This window comes from Alexandromys fortis, unplaced genomic scaffold (genome assembly GCF_014885135.2).
Source record: "Alexandromys fortis isolate MF-2015 unplaced genomic scaffold, M_Fortis_MF-2015_v1.1 scaffold_133, whole genome shotgun sequence".
Taxonomy (NCBI): domain Eukaryota; kingdom Metazoa; phylum Chordata; class Mammalia; order Rodentia; family Cricetidae; genus Alexandromys; species Alexandromys fortis.
The window spans coordinates 3,783,580-3,800,688 of NW_026068030.1; the positions used below are offsets into that span (position 1 = coordinate 3,783,580).

Below are 17,109 nucleotides of genomic sequence, written 5' to 3' on the forward strand. Positions count from 1 at the left end.
CTGTCCGTGACCTACATTGACTGTTTTCAAGTATAAAGGGAAAACCAGACCATACTTCCTGAGTTCTGATTGTCTCAAGATTAGGCCAATGCTTCTCAGGATGTCATCTGAAGGCCTGCGGTGACAGCTCACTTTGGAGCCTCTTACAGCTGCAAATTCTCTGCCCAGACAGGCTTCTCATAATGAAGTGAGGCCCCATTGCAATCAGCTCTCCATGATTTTCACACATGCAAAAGTTTGCAAAGGACATGGCTTCTGCATGTGTTGATGAGCAAACAGCAGCCTGTCCTGTCCTGGGCTACAGACAGAGTAATTACTATAAGTGAAAAAAATAAAATAAAACAGAAGGTCTTCTTGGTTACCAGAATTTCCCACATCCAAAGGCTTCAACATTTACTTCCAATATATTGTATATTGCTTGGGCAAAGTTCTAAACCCATAGTTCAAATTCCTTTATAGTTATCTATAAATAGGATAAATAGTTTTTCATACGTATAATCATGTACTGATGTTTGTTTTTCTATTAATTTTTTTCATTTTATTTTTTTTAAAAAGAAAACAAACTATCTTTTTTCATTTTACATACTAATCCCAGTTCCCACTACCTCTCCTCCTCTCATTCCCTTCACCTCCCTCCCTACCTCACCCCCCATCCACTCCTCAGAGAGAGTAAGGCACATGGCTTGGGGAAGGTCCAAGGCCTTTCCTATCATCTAGGCTGAGGTATCCATCCAAAGAGAATGGGTTACCGAAAAGTCAGTACAACTAATAGAGATAAATCCTGGTGACACTGCCAGTGGCCCCACAGTCTGCCCCAGCCTTACAAATGTCACCCACATTTAGAGGGTCTAGTTTGGTTTGATGCTAGTTCCTACCCTGTCTGGCTAGATTTGGTGAGCTCCCATTAACTCAGATAAGCTGTTTCAGTGGGTATCCCCATCATGGTCTTGACCTCTTTGCTCATATTCTCACTACTCCTACTCTTCAACTGGACTTTGGGAGCTCAGCCTCTGTTTCCATCAGTTGCTGGATTAAGGGTCTATGGTGAAATTTAAGATATTCATCAATCTGACTACAGGGCAAGGCCAGTTCAGGAACCCTTTCTTCTATTGCTTAGGGTCTTAGCTGGGGTCATCCTTGTGGAATTCTGGGAATTTCTCTAGTGCCAGGTTTCTTGCTAGCCCTATAATGGCCCCCTCAATCAAAATATCTCTTTCCTTGCTCTCCATCTATGTCCTTCTTCCATCTCAATTTTTGCTCCCCCCCTCCTCCCTTCTTCTTCCCTTTCTGCCCTTATTTCTCCCCCAATCCCCACACTTCCAATTTTGTCACGAGATCTTGTATATTTTCCCTCCCCAGGGGGATCTATATATGTTTTTCTTAGGGTTCACCTTGTTACTCAGCTTCTCTAAAGTAGTGAACTATGGGTGCATTATCCTTTGTTTTACAGCTAGTATCTTCTTATGAGTGAGTACATACTGTATTAATCTATCTGGGTTCAGGTTACCTCACTCAAGATGTTTTTTTCTAGTGTTGTTGACAGAGGTTTCTGTCCTGCCTGGTCCTGCAGCCGTTCAGTCCCAAAGACACACAGAAGCCTACAATAATTATAAACTGATTGTCCTGTAGCTCATGCTTATTAACTCTTACATCCTACATTAACCCATAATTCTTGTCTGTGTTAGCCATGTGACTTGGTATCTTTTATTAGCAAGACATTCTCATCTTGCTTCCTCTGTGCCTGGGTGACAACTGCAGACTGAGTCTTTTCTCTTCCCAGAATTCTCCTGTTCTCATTGCCCTGCTTCTACTTCCTGCCTGGTCACCTTGCATTTATTTCCTGCCTGATTACTGGCCAAGCAGTGTAAGACTGCCATTTTTATTATGTTGATCCTACCTATCCAAGAACATGGGAGATCTTTCCATTTTCTGGTATCTTCTTCAATTTCTTTCTTCAAAGACATAAAGTTCTTGTCAAATAGGTCTTTCACTTCTTTGGTTAGTGTTACCCCAAGATATTTCATGTTATTTGTGGCTATTATGGATGGTGATGTTTCTCTTATTTCTTTCTCAGCTCTTTTATCATTTGTATATAGGAAGACTATTGATTTTTTTGCATCGATCTTGCATCCTACTATATTACTGAAAGTATTTATCAGCTTTAGGAGTTTTCTGGTAGAATTTTTGGGTCATTTATGTATGCTATCATACCATCTGCAAACAGCGAAAGTTTGACTTCTTCCTTTCTATCCTCTCTGTGGATAGGAGGGTTCGGGAGTGGAGTGGGACTTTTAGCTTACAGGGTCTGATCAATGAGGTGAGTGTGTTGGAGCAGCTTACTTGCAGGAAGCTTGCCTGCTGGCTGGCTAGAGAAACTGAGGCAGGTGGAGGGCCTAGAGAATGGGGTGCCCCACTGGGTGGGTGGTTCCTCACCTCTTGGTTCTCTCTGTGTAGTTGTAGCCTGTGTTTCAGAGTTCCTCTGAAGTTGTGGAGGATAGGAGGGTTTATGGGTAGAGTGCAAATTGTAGCTTACAGGGTACGATGGATGGAACGTGGATCATACTGATGTAGTTCATACAGAAGTAGCCTTGTACTTCTGATAAGCCGCCTAACACTCCAGTATCAAAATAAAATTAGAGCAAGCAATAAGTAAATTTTAAGTTCAGTTTCTTCTTTTTTTCTTTTTATCCTCTTTCTTTCCAGTACATTGTAGATATGAAATAGAAAAAACAACATTTTCCAATCACACCTGTAGCTAAATGGTTTTCTTTGTGTTGCTTGATCCTGCTGGACAGGTTTCTCTCCCATCTGTTGCTCCCTACAGCTGCCTATGAAATAATCACTGAGAAGCTAATATTAAATATAATTGCTTGCCCGATGGCTCAGGCTATTACTTGCTAGCTCTCTTATAAATTAGCCAGTTTCTACAGATCTGTGTATTGCCACACGGCCATGGCATTACCTCTGTTCTGTCGTCTTTCTCCTTAGGCTGATGCTGGCATCTCTCTTCTACAACAGCTGGCTCACATTCCTCTTGACTGCCATTCTTCACCTGCATATCTGTTTGGATTTCTGCCTACCTGTATTCTGTCTTGTCATAGACCAAAGTAGCTTTAATCATCAATCAGTGGGAGCAACATATACTCAAAGGATACAGAAGGACATCCAACCTTACATACCTTTTTAGGAAAGGCATTTTCCTAAAAAAGGCATCTTAAAGAAGCTGATTAATTTCTGAGTCAGCTGCAAGTAGGTATTAGTGTTCTGGGTTATTACAAAAATACGCATGTTCACTAGGGAGGCTCTCCTTAAGAAGGAAGAGTTTGAGTGGCAGACAGGAAACAATCTCGGGTTTAATAATATATATATTGAGCTTGTGGTGCTAACCATTAAAAGGTTGCCATGCATCAGGCACTATGTTAAATGGTAGATGGGGATTATTTTTTCCAGCCTTTATAAGACCACTATAACATATCTATTATATCTCTTCAGTTAACATGGATAAATGAAGTTAGGTAATCCTTCCCACAGCATGCTCCCTCTTTCTTCCTCTGTATGTGTGTGTGTGTTTATCTAAGTATTTTTAACTTCAGATCTGTATTTCTTACAATTTCTTGCCAAGCTGAGAATTCAACTTTAGACACTATAGACATTATTTAGCTTGAGAAACACACTAGTGGATATTACACTCGGATATAATCAGAAAGGAGTTGTTAATCTCCATAGCACTTGTGACACTACTGCTTCAATGGCCACATAGTGTCTGGAAAGTTGATATTACAGTACACAAAGTCCAAAGTCGGGAATGACCAGTGCTAGCTTTCCAGCCCATCTCTCTGTGTACAAACTTCCATACTATGAAAGCTAGACAGGATGGAGGAAGCTTCCAGATTAGCTCCATCATGACTCCTCTGTTTTATTCAAGGAAAGTAAAATATACTTTTTTATTTTTTTAACAAACTTCATGCATATATACAGTGCTATCTCGTTCATATCCATAACCCACTCCATACCTTCAGCTCACTCTACCCACCATGTATTAGTCACTTTTTAATGCTATGATAAATTACCATGACCAGAAGCAATTTAAGGGAGGGTTTATTTGTGGTTCTACAGTGTTATATGTTCATAATAATGAAAACTTCATGGTGACAGGAAAAAGGAAGCTAAGAGGTCAAATTTCACAGTAAACAGAAAGCAGAGTGAGCAAGCAGGAAGCATAGTCATAATCAGACAGCCGCTATGCTTCCCTGCATAATATCTTCTCAATAACAAGCCAGAAAATATCCCACATAGATGAGTCAGAAGATCGACAGGCCCACCAACTCCTGGGGAGCTATTGGTATGGGTCATTTCTGTGTCAGAGAGAATCATTTCTTATTGAGGACACTGGTAGGTTTTCCAGTGTCCCAAACCCATGCATATTTGGACAACTGTAACTGGATTTAGTAGGTTACAAAAAAATTTGATGAAGTTTGATGTGGGAATCTGCTGTTTTGTGTTGATTTCATTGGTTAAATAAAGAGACTGCCTTGGCCCTTTAAGAGGACAGAAAATTAGGAAGGCGGAGAAAACAGAACAGAATGCTGGGAGAAAGAAGCTGAGTCAGGAAGTCGCCATGATTCTCCCACTCCAAACAGATGCAGGTTAAGATCTTCCCTGGTAAGCCACCTAGTGGGCTACACAGATTATTAGAAATGGGTTAGATTAATATATAAGAGCTAGCCAATAAGAGGCTGGAACTAATGGGCCAGGCAGTGTTTAAAAGAATACAGTTTCCGTGTAATTATTTCCGATAAAGCTAGCTGTGCGGGCGGTCAGGTGCCGGGAATGTAGCCCGGCCGCTTGCATTACAACAGAAGTTGAGAAAAAGGATGTTGGGGAAAACACAGAGGGAGTTGTTGGAGTGAATAGAATATAGGTACAATAATCCATTGTATACATGTATGAATTTTTCAAAAGTAAGGATTTTACTTTAAATTTTAACCTGGAGAGATGCTGTTACTAGTAAGGTATCTAGTTTATCTTCAGAGAGTATAATTTCAGATCACCCTTCAGCGGCACTTGTTCCTACTCACTTCTGTTCAACTGGCCTCCACGTTGTCTTGATCTCAGAACTGCTGCACTCGGTCCTGCCAACTTTATTACTGGCCACATTGCTTTAATTCATCTTCCAACCAGCCAGTAGCAGCAACAGCCTGATAGTCCCCTACAATCTACCACTTACTGCATGGAGTTTTAATTTTTAAGCCTATATCTAATTATAGCATCTTCCTGCTGGACATTTAAAAAACATTTTCCCTGGCCTTTTATTACGGCATTTTACTTAGCATGGCATTCACCATTAGAGAGAACATGTAGCTTACTGTGTAGACACTTAAGAGATTAAAAGTGGACCTATTAATGGTTACCCTGGGGCAAAGATGAATGGGTTCTGCTTACTTTTCTAGCCACATCCTCCTTCAACAGCACTTGAAGCATAAGCAATACCCATGAAATCAACAAACAAATCCTGCTCCAAAGGTCTTGAGTCTGGATTGTGTCCAGCTAGATCTGCATGGACGGGTATACAGTATAACATATGGCAGAGACTCTGTGCATTATAACTCTTTGCAGAAGGAAGAAGGGACGAGTCAATTGAAGAACTGTTGAAGCATTTGACTGAGAGTGGTGACATTGGTATAACAAAAGAGAGCTGAACATCTATTCTCCTTGGGTAGAGGGAGCCATGGGCAGATGAAGAGGGGCAGAAAAGCTTGGTAGAGGATAAGACAAAGGATGCTTGAGACGCAGACGCCCGATCTCCTAATTTACACACAGCATGCCCTAGAAGCACTGTACAAGAAAGTCTGTCCGGGTGAAATCCATTTTCACCAAGAATGCTTCCTTGTCCTGTGCTGGGATGATTCACATTTCTCACAAATGTCAGTATGAAGCTGCTGGAGGAAAGAAAAAAACTTGACTTAATAGCTTTACAACCAAGGAGATATGTAAATATCCATTTTGTACTTCTGAAAACAGGTGCAGCCTCTTCACAAAAAAGAAAATGTGTCACAGACGTGGAAAGGAAAAGGAAAACAATGGAAAAGAACCTATAATTTAATTATGCAAATGCAGGCTTTTTACGCAAACTAAATTTTGATGTAGTTAAAGCACCTGTAACAAACTTAGTCAGGAAACTTGCTTTCCTTATTCCCGAGACACAAGAAGATTATAAATTCCACGCAAATTAAAGGAAATTTATATTAGGGATACAAAAATTGAGAAAGAAATCTCCTTTATCTTAGTTGATAGTTCAATTATTTGCAATCTTTCAAAATAAAGTACCTTATAGGAAGAAGATGATTGCTACAAATGAGTATGAATTAAAGGGCCATGTATTACGATAAAAACACACATTACATGTGTTCTTTAATAGTTTACTGATTAGATCTATCCTTTCCCCGACTATAAAGTTATATAAGTAGCTCTTAGGGTCAGAAAGACTTATAAAGAAAGAGCTAAGTCAGGAATTTAAGTTTGGAGAAAGAGAGTGTTCATTCTAGAAAGAACTGTTTCACACAGCAGTCTGTCTGCGCTGGGCATGTAATGGGGGCTCTGAGCTGGAGAGATGTTTGTTTTGTGCTCTGCTGATGTGGATATCTCATTCCAGCCATCTACGAGCCCTCCTGTGAAGCCTACAAACACCTGGGCCAGACGTCAAATTACTACTGGATAGATCCTGATGGCAGCGGACCTCTGGGACCTCTGAAGGTTTATTGCAACATGACAGGTAACTGTGTCACGTTTACATTTTATGAAGATGACTTTTCTGTATGCTGAGAATAATAGTCCCCTGAACTGTTTGTTGCCCTGGTGTTATATTCACACCACACCTCTAACAAGGTAAATTTTGCTGGGTTTGTTAAGCCAGAACATGCCGTGAAAACTCTGACACAGTTATCTCTTGAAAGTTTGCCTTTGGAATCTAGAGATATGCATGGCTCAGCAGTTAAGAGCACTGGCTACTCTTGCAGAGGACCTGGGTTCAGTTCCCAGCACATACATGACAGCTTACACCTGTCTCTAATTCCAGTTCCAACAGATATGATGGACTCTTCTAATCTGCATAGGTATGAGGCATATACATTGTATATATACACATACATTTAGGCACACACTCATGCACATAAAATAAAATAAAAAATAAATATTTTTAAATTGTCTATCTTTGAGTTAAACAATGGATAGTTAACATTTTTTGAGGAAAAATCAACATGTAAAGGAAAAACCAAGAAAGTAAAATTGCAAAGTTTAACTTCACAGAAAGAAGTGGCATGTGAAGTCACCTCATTTAGTGTCCTAGGCTGGGTAAATGTATCACTGCCCAGTCCCCCCTGCTTCTATTTGGGGAAGGCTTATGAGCCGCTGCTGACCTTCCTCTGTTCTCTGTAGAAGGGTATCCTCTGTGTATTCAGATCCCTTTCTGGCAATTGCGAAGATTACACAAAGCTTTCATGAAATTTGTTTAGGAAGAGATCCTGATTTTTTTTTCAATTCCATATCAAATTTCAGGCCAGTGAAATGAGATTGTAGATTCTTGCAAGCTCCCAGAGCAGGGTATATAATGCAAACTCTCTAAGATGGGAGAGAAATTTCTAACAGACATTGGCAGCAATATTGAGCTCCAAAAATCCAGAAGGGGCTTTGAGCCATTTATCATTACTGACTCCAAGAGATGACCAGCACTCACTGTGAACTGCTGAGACTTAGGGTACTGAAGGATAATGGCAATACAGTGATCTACATAGTAGTATATTGATGGCAGCATGTGACTGCTCTAACATTGTGTGGGTTTGTGTTCTGGCTCCACTATTCACCATTTATGTAATCACAGGCACCTTAACTAACATTGCTAAATTCATTAAGCCTCCACATTCTTATCTACCAAGTGGACTACTTATTAGTGAAAATACTGCTTATAACCATGATTATTATATAAAAAAGTAATAAAATCCCCAGAAAAAAAATTAATATACTGGGTTCACAAGAACCAATTGGGTAAGATTTTCCTATTTCTTGAAGTAATTTATTCATATTGTTTTAAAAGCTCTCTAATTGAAATCTATTTGAAACCAATGATTCTTGGATATATATTTCAAAATCATTTATGGATTTCTATTTCTGTTATTTCCAAACAAGTGTCTTATCTCCACCTCTAAAGATTTCAAGTAGAAATACACTTCTGCCACTAAAACTTAAAATTGCAAACAACACCATGGGCATCGAGGACTCAGTGGAGAACTTTTTGTGGTATCATGAAGCAAGGCATGATACAGAATAGAAGGGATAATGGCAAGGGCTGGACGTGACCTCAGTGTGGAAGCCCAGCAGAGAAGACCGTAGAAGGGAATTGGTATCCCCTAAATTCTCTCCTACACCGAAATCTCTGGTGTGCACAAGAGAGGGATCAGCTAACAGGAAGTTTTAATTGTTCTAATGGCCGACTAGCCAATGTCCTCTGATCTTTTCTTGTTATACTTCATTTTAATCTTACTAGAACTTAGCACAGTTTAATTTTCAGAAAGATGCTTTGCTGGACATTGAAGCACGATGATTATCAGAACTACAAATTCCACCTTATCCATATCTTTGGGATAGAGAATCATAATGATAAACCCAAGGATCCCAATACAGTCTGAGCAATAAGAACAGTACAACTTTCTGAACTTGATAGTTATAAAAATAGATGTGTCCAAGAATGCATGAAAAATCTTGACTTACAGGGATTTTTTTTTTGAGACAGGGTTTCTCTGTAACTTTGGAGCCTATCCTGGAACTAGTTCTTGTAGACCAGACTGGCCTCAAACTCACAGAGATCCGCCAGCCTCTGCCTCCTGAGTGCTGGGATTAACCGCTGCCCAGCTGACTTCGTGTTTTTAAACATGCTGAATGACTCTATAAAGGTCATTTAGCTCTTTGTCATTCATCATCTGTTCTTGAAATACAATGTTCTATATGGCATTTAGATGGTACTCATCACCAAACATAATACCATGACAGTTTTCTTGTGCTGTTCCATATCCAGGGACTGTTGTAAAGACAAGATAGGGATGCCAGGCTGAGATAGCTTATAAAGTCTAGATAGATCACTTCGTGCCTTGAGAAAAATAGTTCCTGCTACACAAACCTTAAGAAATAAAACGAGATAAGGCACTAAAAAAGGTGAGGAAAGAAAAGAGCCCCACAAATCAATGGCCCACGGCATGAAAGGATTTCGTGACAAAGAACTAAACTCCTAGTGGGTTAATAACCTGGAGAGAAGGGCTAAGAGGCAGGGGAAAGGAAGGGTCACAGCAGATAAACAGGCAGGACTGTATGGCATGTATGGCTGTGCATGTGTGCCCACATATGAACACATATGTGCATCAGAGAAAAAGATGAGAGAAAAATATCTGACAGTATTAAGGGAGGTAAGTGGGATACCCTGTAGAGACTGAAATGATGGTCAAGATTCGAGAATGATTTCCATGTGGAGGGCTACAGAGTGATTTTGAATCACAGTGAAGTACGTGCTGGCTATTGTGCTGTAAGGGAAGTGTGGCATAGGAGAGCTGCTAGGACTCTGGAAATATGATGGCATAGGAGAAGGAATGGGTGATCTAAAGATGCTGCATAAACACATGGAGGAAACCATCAATTGAGCTACCCCCCTCAGACGTTAGAGAGGGTCCTTCATGACAAAACCCATCAAGTGCTGCGGAGTTGACATGGAGGAGTGATGTTTTCAATAAATCTCTTCTCAAAGAACTCATCAGTCTGGTTTCCTTGGGATTTTATCCTCTAATCCATGTTGTATATCACCCTCTTTGAGACAGGGTCTTTTTGCCATTGCCTTAGCCAGGCTCCCTGCCCTACAAGTGTCTAGAGAGGCACGCTGGGACTACAGGTGACTGGGCTATTGGGTCCAGCTTTAATGGGTTCTAGGGATCTGAATGCAGGTTGTCAGAATTGCATAAGCCTTTTACTCACTGAGCCATCTCCCCAGTCTCCCCAGTACTAAACTTCTTATTTCTTTTTTAATTTGAGTTAGCATCTGTGCTCTGTGCATGAGGTTTAGAGTCCAAACAAAAAGCACCTCTTGCATTCTTCATACAAATGGCTTTGTAGTTTTATCAAAAAGCCATTAAGCTTGTTTACATAATTTGTGCTTTATAAAGCCTTGGGATTTAGCTGATCAAATTCTATTACGGTCTATAATGGTAAAAGCCGCTCATGTCTCTTTAATCTAATATTTATAGAGAGTTCCTTGCTCAAGTCCCCACGCACTGGCACTGGCAATATTATTTTCTTTGTCTTTACTGTGCTTCTCACGTATCTCCATGGTGCCATGTGTGCAGGGGGTTGATGAGTCACTGGGTGACAGATGGAGGTCCTAGTGACAAATGTCTTAAACCTGTGCATGCCACCTCACCTCAAACCCCTCCTTTACTTCTTGCATGCGGTATTCATCTTCTTAGCAGCTTGTGGAAACACCAGCTCACCACGACTATTCTGTGTGATTGTCTGGCACAGGTGAGCTAGCTCAATGTGCACGTTCTGAGCAAACTAGAAATCCAGGAGGCCAGTAGATCTATGATTTTCTCTAAGGATTAGAATTTTCTTAGAAGTTCTTTCAAGTTTCTGGGAGACTCCATTGTTCATGATTTAAAGGCCCATGGTCCTGGTTTTGTTTGCTTTGTTTTGGTTTGGTTTGATTTTGTTTTCCTTTTTTTCATGCTTATTGGTCATGAATTCCTCTGAACCCAGCAGAAACTCTGATGTGCAAATCATCCACTAGCAAATACCTGGTCGGGCTTACACAGGACAGTTACTTACTGGATTCACTAGAAGAGCTGATCTTATCTGCAAAGTCTTCACCTGGGCTCTGTCTAGTGACCAGTCCTTGGAGTGTGTTGCATCACGTTTGGTGTCCCCACTCACCTTTGAAAAGAGGGTATCCTGCAGGGAACGCCCATTTGGTGGCAGTGCTCTCTAAGGCCTCAGAATTCTGACTACCAATGTCCCTCTTCATATTGTTTCTAATTCTAGAATATAGGGTCCTTCCTGTGTGTAGAACACATGGCCATGATAAGTTTATAAAGTATTGATATTTATTAATACTTTTGTATGTTTTTTAATCTTAACATATTCCTCAATTAAAAAGTTTGATTATATATAAAATAAAAATTACAATTAACAGTGGCAAAGAAAAACAAGTAACATACTGGGAAATATATGATAAGGATTTGTATATTTTATGCTTCCATATAGACAGATAGAAGGTGGGAAAGAAGGAAGGAAGGAAGGAAGGAAGGAAGGAAGGAAGGAAGGAAGGAAGGAAGGAAGGAAGAAGGAAAGAAAAAAAGAAAGATATTAAAGACAAATGAAATGTAAAAACATTTTTAGAACATTACACCTAAGTCGTCTAGTGACTTGTAAGACCACAAAGTAGCTAAAATTACAATCATTTTCTTGTTTTTATAATTAAAGTTCAGAAAAGTTAAGTCCTAGGCCACACACATTGTCAGCTATGAGACCTAATAATTTAACCAGGCTTATGTGCTCAGAAATAGACTGTAGTTAACATATGTGTGAGTGTGCATATGTTTGGATGTATATTAGTGTGTTTATGTGTGTGCATTAGTGTTTATATATGTGTAAGTATATGTATGTGGTGTATTTGAGTGTGCAAGCTCACATGTATATATAAACGAAAATATTCACTTGGGATCTGTGTTACAATCTAGGACATGTTTTCTTAAATGAGCATTCTTATCAGCATCTCATCATCATCATCGTCATCAAAGCTTCCTAACTCATTACCTATGGCTTGGATAATGTGTTGACTATAAACTATTTATTTCTTAATTGTTCCACCAATGCCTTGGGGTTTTAATCAGAGAACACATTTAAATGAAATCAGCACAGGAACAATGAAGTAACTGTTACCGGTTTTAATTCATAAGTAATCCAGAAGTATTTTCCCATGGGTAATTTTCAGAGGACATTCTAGGATGGCTTTTATACTCCCTGCTTTCAAATGTGCACTCTGTACCTAGGGTAGGCCACTACTGTAGAATTTCCCTCGACCCATATCTGGATTCTTAAGTCCAATTTTTAGGATAATTTAAAAATGATCCCTAATACCTGGTTGATTTTGAGTGAGTAGTTCTTAACCTGACTTGGACACTAGCTTGTTTGAAAATAGAACAGGGTCATTTATATCCAATTTGACAGTAGCCCTTTCCCTGGGAAAGACATGAGGACACAAAATTCTGTTCTGTGTGAAGAAGGTTGTTACCACTGAAAGTGGGGACTTCATGAGCTTTTTAATCCCTTCATGGTCTTCTTAGTCAGTACTTCCATCTGTCCATCTCCCTTTCCGTGTGTGTGTGTGTGTGTGTGTGTGTGTGTGTGTGTAGAGGGAAAGAGAGAGAGAGAGAAAGAAATCCTGACTACAAGCCCCGCACACTGATTTCCACTTCATTCCCCTCGCTCTATTTTTTCAAAGGCACTTTCTTTCCTTTTCTGTCTCCTAACCTAGTTTACCTCCTCTATAGTTAACCTATGCGTAGCCTCACTCTGCTTTGTCTTCCCTCGGCCACATCGTCTACTCTTTGTCGACCTCTCATGAGCTGTCTTTGTTATAAACCTTTGTAATCACTCAGCAACTCCTGCCTCTCACGTTCAGCTCTTTCAGTTCCTCACAATCAGTATAAATCTTTGAATTCAATTCTCTTCATACAGCTTCAATTGAAAATCTGGGAAGCAACTCACTGATCAAACACAGCCAGGAAAGACTCTTCCTCTGACTGATTACCACTCTCACGGAGCACTTTCTTTCGGATTCTCGCTTATTCTATACGTGGCTTCTACCTGCCAGGTTTTCTTTGAAATCTCTTCTTCATTGTGTGCCAGTCATGGTGATAGGTTAATACTACAAAAGTTCTTACATGGTTTTCAAACTTGAAGTCAAGAAAGAGAGAGGGAAACCATGAAATGGACTGTGAGGCCCACAACACAGGCCAGATCACATAACAACAAGGTGAGACAGCTTTGGACTCTATGGGAACCTCCAAAATGGAACCCAGATGGAAACTAAACTGTACTGGCCTATTTCTACACAAAATGGCCACAAAATATGTTAAATATATACCTTTTTGTGAGGTTTCTTCATTCAAATTCTGAGGATGGCTTCTTATTATCTATGGCCAGATATGACCATTTCTCTGATGTTTGGAGCCTTTATCTCTTGTCCAGTCCACAGTAATCAAATGTTCACTGGAGTGTATTAAATAGGAAAAAATGACCCTGGGAAATGAATTAGGGCCCCATTCATTCTTTCATTATCTAAAAAATCCAAACTCTTTAGGAGTAAAATCATACTTTGAACCTGGACAATTCTTTTTCTCCCAGCTAACCAGCAAAGATGACTAGGGTTCTTTTCTTCTTTTGTTATTTTGATATTTATTCTTATTGTGTATAATTTTGTATTAGGCTTAGAACACTCTTATTTAAACAAAAGTGACAGATGTTATAAGAATTTTTACCACCCATAGCCTTTAAGTTACCCTCCCACTTGGGTGTGGCTTCTTATACTATAAATGCCAATGTAAAATGCCCATCTGTCTTGCCTTCTGGCTGCGGGATTCAGTGGCTGTTTCCCATTCAAGCAGAGGATTACGATCTGTGGGTCTACCCCTAAATAAATAACCCTTTATTATACTCAATTCTGAGTTAGTGTGGGATTTCTTTTTAGCTTCTGTCATCAATTGTGAATTACTTTTTAAGTAACTTACAAACTTACTTGGCATATGAATTGATGAACTACATTGTCATTGTTTTACCAGCTATGTGTACAGAAAATAATATCAACATAAAGCATTAAGTTTGGAAATCATATGTAAAAAATGATCCATGTATATAGCATGTTGCTGAACTATAATAACGCACAACAGATCTACCTCCTGGAAATAGTAATCAATGATGTTTTTAGTTTCTATTAATAATGCCACTTTGAGACATTCCTGATTGAAACTGTGTAACTTGTACCAGTTTAACTGTGTAACTTGTCTAGTTTGGACAAGTTTCCTGTCTCTTTCCCCTTGCTGCTTTCTTCAATTGCTTGTCCTTATTGATATAGGATATTACTTTCTTCAATTGCATGTCCTTATTGTTATAGGATATTGCTTTTCTTCTTGCAGTGACAATACATGCCTGAAATTGTGTCAGGGAGGAATCACTTATTTTTGACCACAGTTCCCAAGGACACAACCCACCATGCAGGGAAGAAGTGGCAGATGATATGACTTGGTCCATGATGCTAGGAGCTTGGGTTGTGACTTGTTTATATTTTAGTAGATCAGGAAGTAGAGACCTTTGCCTGATAGTGCAGATGAGTTAACACCTTCAAAGTCTTGTGTCCAATGGTCCAATTTCTCCAGCTATGCCCCCTACTTTAAAGATACCATAACCTCTAAAAATATCCTGCCTGTGAGGGACCACGTGCTCAGACATGTGAGTCTGTGTACAGAGTATCTTATATTCAAAGTATAATTTCAGAAAGCCTTCTTCCAGTGTTCTCCATGGGAGGGATGTGAGATCTGATAGAACTCTAACATAGTAATCTGATCTATTTCCTCCCCTAGTGATATTTCCATTTCAAGAAATAACAAAAAATAATGAAAGCATAGAGATAGTACTTCGTGACAAAGCACCAGCTGTTCCTCCAATCTTCTCCATCCATAGTCCTATTTCCTACATACACATAAAATAATGGTCCCTGTGTCTCCCCCAAAGAAAACTTTTCATCAGTGACTGGAAAACCCACCATTTCTATTGTTCTTTGACTGTTTTACTCCAACATGTACTTGTTAACTATTTTTTTATCCTTTCCTCCTTAATTATTCTGCACTGTATACAACTGCTGGGGAGAAACGAGATCAGAGGACAATTCCAGCATGAATATGTCATAGAAACAAACTATAAAAGAGCACAGCACCATGTTCCTCCCTATGGAAAGGAAAATGCCTGTGGGCATCTTTGGTTCCGTGGTTTCTACTCCACTCAAATTCTCTGCTCCCTTTGAAAATTTCTAGGTTGTGCTTATTAAAATATTTAGTATTCCCAATACAATATTCATTTCTAGTATTTTGAAAACCTGATCTTTGTTCCTATTGATATTTCCAAACACAAAACTCTGATTTTCTGTATAGCAGCCAAATATTTTTTACATTGTAGAAAAGTTGCGTTCTGGGTGTGCATGATTAAGGGTGGACAAGAGCCACTTAGCCAGACTCAGCTGAGCCTCTGTGGATGATGTGAGCTGCTTGTCTATAAGATTACCATTTTGTTTGTTATTATTTCAAGCTTACATATTATTTTTGATTATTGCTGGCATTTAAAGGAGGACAATAGCTAGCTACTTAAAGAACAATAACAGAGAACTTAAATTTGGAGATTTGTTATTAAAATTATTGACATTTCCTCTGTACCATTTCAAGCTCTTAGTAGAAACTCCATGAGGCTTCTGGGGGTATCACCATGGCCCCACAGAGAATTATTAAAATCACCATTGTAACGCCGTTAAAGGGCATTGGTCCTCTGCCTTCAACTCTGAAGACATGGCCTTAGTTACTCTTTGCTGATTACCAGTTTATGGTGGAGCTAGTAAAGTAAGGAAGAAAACAGCATTCAAAACTGTATCTGCACACCAAGGCTTTCTTCCAATGTCCTTGTGTAAGGCTGTGTTAATATATTAAATCTATTTTTAAAATCCCTGATTATAATACTCTTGTTTTAAAAGAAATTAATTTTCTGTAGCATAGTGGGAGATAATTTAATGGATAAAAACTCCTGAAACACAAAAAAAATTAGAGAAGTTATATAAGCATGTCAAAATTAACTTTCCCCTAAGAAAATTTCAAAAGAAGTAATGCACTTAAGTACTTTAAAACTATATATCAAAAAAAAATTATTGGGACTGGAGAGATTGCTCAATGGTTAGCAGCTCTGACTGCTCTACCAGAACCATGGTTTGATTCCCAGCATCCACATGGCAGCTCACAGCCATCTGTAACTTCAGTCCCAAGGGCTCTGATGACATTTTCTGAGCTCCACAGTCACTGCACCCACGTGTCCCATGGACAAACATGCTGGCAACTCTCCATGCACAAAATAAAAATGAAATAAAAAATGTTGCATTTGAAAGATCTGTAACACTTCCACTGCTTGATTTTCTTTAGCTTTGAATTCAAAACCAACCTTGAATCAAAATAAGCCAGTGTCATAGTTTCTCACTGATATTATTTAATAATACTATGTATTTTCATAGGGAAAATTAAATTCATAGATATTCTTGAAAATCAGCTTATTTTGACCAAATCATTAATTCTATACTTAAACTTCCTAACACATTATCAAATCCTAAACTGACATGGCTTTAAATATTTTCACTATGAAGTTGGATGCACTGAAATTGGTGCATGTATGTTATAGCTGCAATGTCTTTTGATACATTGGCCACCTGATCAGCATGAAGACACCTTCTTCATGTCTTCTGATTAGTTTCGGTTTGAGGTGTATTTTATTGAGTATTATAATAGAAACTCCTATTTGATTTCTGGTTCCATTTCTTGTGCACCCTTTCCCTTCCAGATAGTCTCTGTCTTTGATGGTAAAGTATGTTTCCTGAAGTCAGAAAATTATAGATCCTGATTTTTCATTTAATCTTCTAGTCTATATTTTTAATGGGATAGTAAGACCATTGATGTTCAAAGTTATTACTGAAAGATGTTTATTAAGTTCTGTTATTTTGTTGGTTCGTGAAGTTTATTTTCTTAGTCTTCATTTGTTTAATCATTTTACCTAAAATGTTATTTTTCCCTGTTACCTCTTGAATGTATTTATTCCTTTTTTCAGTGTAACATGTTCCTTCTGGTATCCTCTGTAAGATCTACTTGATGGTGATAAATTCCGTTAACACACATTTAAGTTGGAAAGTTTTTCTTTTCTTTTTTTATTGTGACTGATAATTTGTTAGAGATGGTAGCTTGAACTGGCAACTGTAAATTTTCAGAACGTTTAGGG

The 17,109-nt window shown here is 38.9% G+C and overlaps 1 protein-coding gene across 1 annotated transcript in view; it reads left to right on the forward strand.

Annotated features, from left to right (window-relative positions):
* Cntnap2 (contactin associated protein 2) overlaps positions 1-17,109 on the forward strand; it is a 1,600,222-nt gene that overhangs the window by 783,871 nt on the left and 799,242 nt on the right. Inside the window, exon 13 of the mRNA XM_050164469.1 lies at positions 6,653-6,772. Within this exon, the coding sequence (XP_050020426.1) occupies positions 6,653-6,772 (120 nt within the window). The remainder of the gene's footprint in view (positions 1-6,652; positions 6,773-17,109) is intronic.